Source organism: Musca domestica, unplaced genomic scaffold (genome assembly GCF_030504385.1).
Source record: "Musca domestica strain aabys unplaced genomic scaffold, Musca_domestica.polishedcontigs.V.1.1 72, whole genome shotgun sequence".
Classification (NCBI taxonomy): domain Eukaryota; kingdom Metazoa; phylum Arthropoda; class Insecta; order Diptera; family Muscidae; genus Musca; species Musca domestica.
In genome coordinates, this window is record NW_026712388.1 from 891,842 (window position 1) to 893,940 (window position 2,099).

General features: G+C 41.0%; 1 protein-coding gene across 1 annotated transcript; it reads left to right on the top strand.

Moving 5' to 3' along the window:
* Positions 1-901: 901 nt before the first annotated feature.
* LOC101897239 (uncharacterized) lies at positions 902-1,579 on the top strand. The gene has a single exon (XM_005186362.2). It carries the CDS (start codon positions 902-904, stop codon positions 1,577-1,579), a length of 678 nt encoding a protein of 225 aa, XP_005186419.2.
* The last annotated feature ends 520 nt before the right edge of the window (positions 1,580-2,099 follow it).

The window sequence follows — 2,099 nt, forward strand, 5'->3', positions numbered from 1 at the left end:
CGTATAACTTTAATTCTAAAATGGACTCTTAATATTCACATATTCCTGGCGTTTACGTCAGATTTAGAGTTTTAATGTATTCTGAGATCTAAAGTAGAATTTCATGATAAATAATATTTTGGAACTGCTCGGATCCATTTTGGGAACCATTTTTGGAAAAATTTACCAAAAAAATTTACCCCTTTTCAACCAAAATAATCCCGTAATTTTTATCTGTATCCGTAGACTATCATATCTTAGCAATTATATAATTTATTAGTGGTCAAAAATTCGCAACGATCAACTATTTTCGCCTTACTCTATAGGGATGTTTCTCAAACTCTTTGCCAAATCGAACTGAGCCGCCTCAATCCCAAACAATGACTAATAACTTTAATTCATTCGGCATATTTATTTATAATTATATGTGGATATATATAAAAAATAAAAATATATATGTATATATGTATATACATATATGTGTTATTGTTATTTGTTTTTGACAGGAGAAACTATAATTGATAGTCTTCATGTCGGTCGGGATCTTAATGCATGTTTCGTTTTGTTTTTTTGGAACTGGTTCTCTGTAGTGTTTGTTAGAAGTGGTCTAAGTTTTTGTTCGGGATTTGTTTTTTCGTGGTTTCGGTTTTGGTTTTTTCCTCTCTAATAAAGACGTTCCGCTTTTGAGGCAGTTAATTTATTAATAGCTTCAATTGCTAAGAACTGAAACTGAAAAAAAAAAAAAAAACAAATTAATTATTCGGCAAAATGTTGTCTTGTTTCAAAAAAAAAAAAAAAAAAATGCGTTTCAAAAGAAGGAAAGAAAACGAAAAATCCCCAAAAAATTTTTGAATGGCAGATATATAAGTCTGCAGTTTTAGTTGTGCCCATCAAGTAGTTAACTTTCATTCGCAGTGAAGTCATGAAGTTGTTCGCAGTATTAGGTGCCCTGACGGTGGGCATAATGGCAGCCAATGGTATTGGCATTGGTGGAGGTGGAGGTTTTGGTGGAGCATCATCCAGTGCCTCAGCATCGGCCTCGGCTGGGGCAGTTGGTGGTGGTTTTGGCGGTGGTGGCCTTGGTGGCGGTAAAGGATTTGGCGGCGGCAAAGGTGGCGGCTTTGGCGGTGGACCTGGTTTTGGTGGCGGTGGTTTGGGTGGTGGCTTCGGCGGTGCTGGAGCCAATGCCGGCGCCAGTGCAGGTGCCATTGGCGGCGGCAAGGGTGGCGGTTTCGGTCCAGGTCTAGGTGGCGGTTTTGGCCCCGGCGGTGGTTTCGGTGGCGGTAAAGGCCACGGTGGCCTAGGCGGCCATGGTGGTTTCGGCGGTGGTGGTCTGGGTGGTGGCTTCGGCGGTGCTGGAGCTAACGCTGGCGCCAGTGCTGGTGCCTTTGGCGGCGGCAAGGGTGGCGGTTTCGGCCCTGGAATTGGTGGCGGTTTCGGCCCAGGTGGCGGCTTCGGAGGCGGCAAAGGCCTTGGCGGTGCCTATGGAAAACCTGGTTTCGGTGGTGGTGGTTTGGGCGGTGGCTTTGGCGGTGCCGGAGCCAGTGCCAGTGCTGCAGCCAACGCCGGTGCTTATGGCGGCGGCGGCTTCAAGGGTTAAACCCCATCACAATCACAACTGTACCAAGCTTTGCTAACGAAAACAAACCAAAAATAAAGAACGAAATTATTAATTTAGTTAAATGCTAATATCATCTTGTGTTCTGTTTGTTTGTTTTTTCTTTTCTTCTTTGAGATTCTTAGTTTGTTTACTTCGAAGTTTTGTTTTGCAAATTAATCAAAATAGAAGCCCACCACACAATTAACAATGTTAATTTAATTTGTTGCTTCGATAACCAGTTTACCGGTTTCTTTTTTTATAGTTTTGCCTAAAGCCGGTTTTAAACGTGGGATTATGTATCATAAAAGTTGGCTTAAGAGCAGACCCCCATAAGAGAAATGGTTTGAAACCGGCATATCAGAAATTAATATTCATAATTAGAAAAAAAGTTGTGTTGTGGCGCTAAAACAAAAAATATTGATCGGCAGATGTTCGATATGTTTAAACACACTTAATTAGAGGGGGTTTTATTATGACATTCATTTTATTTTCAAAAATATAAAAATGAAGTTTTTAGGTA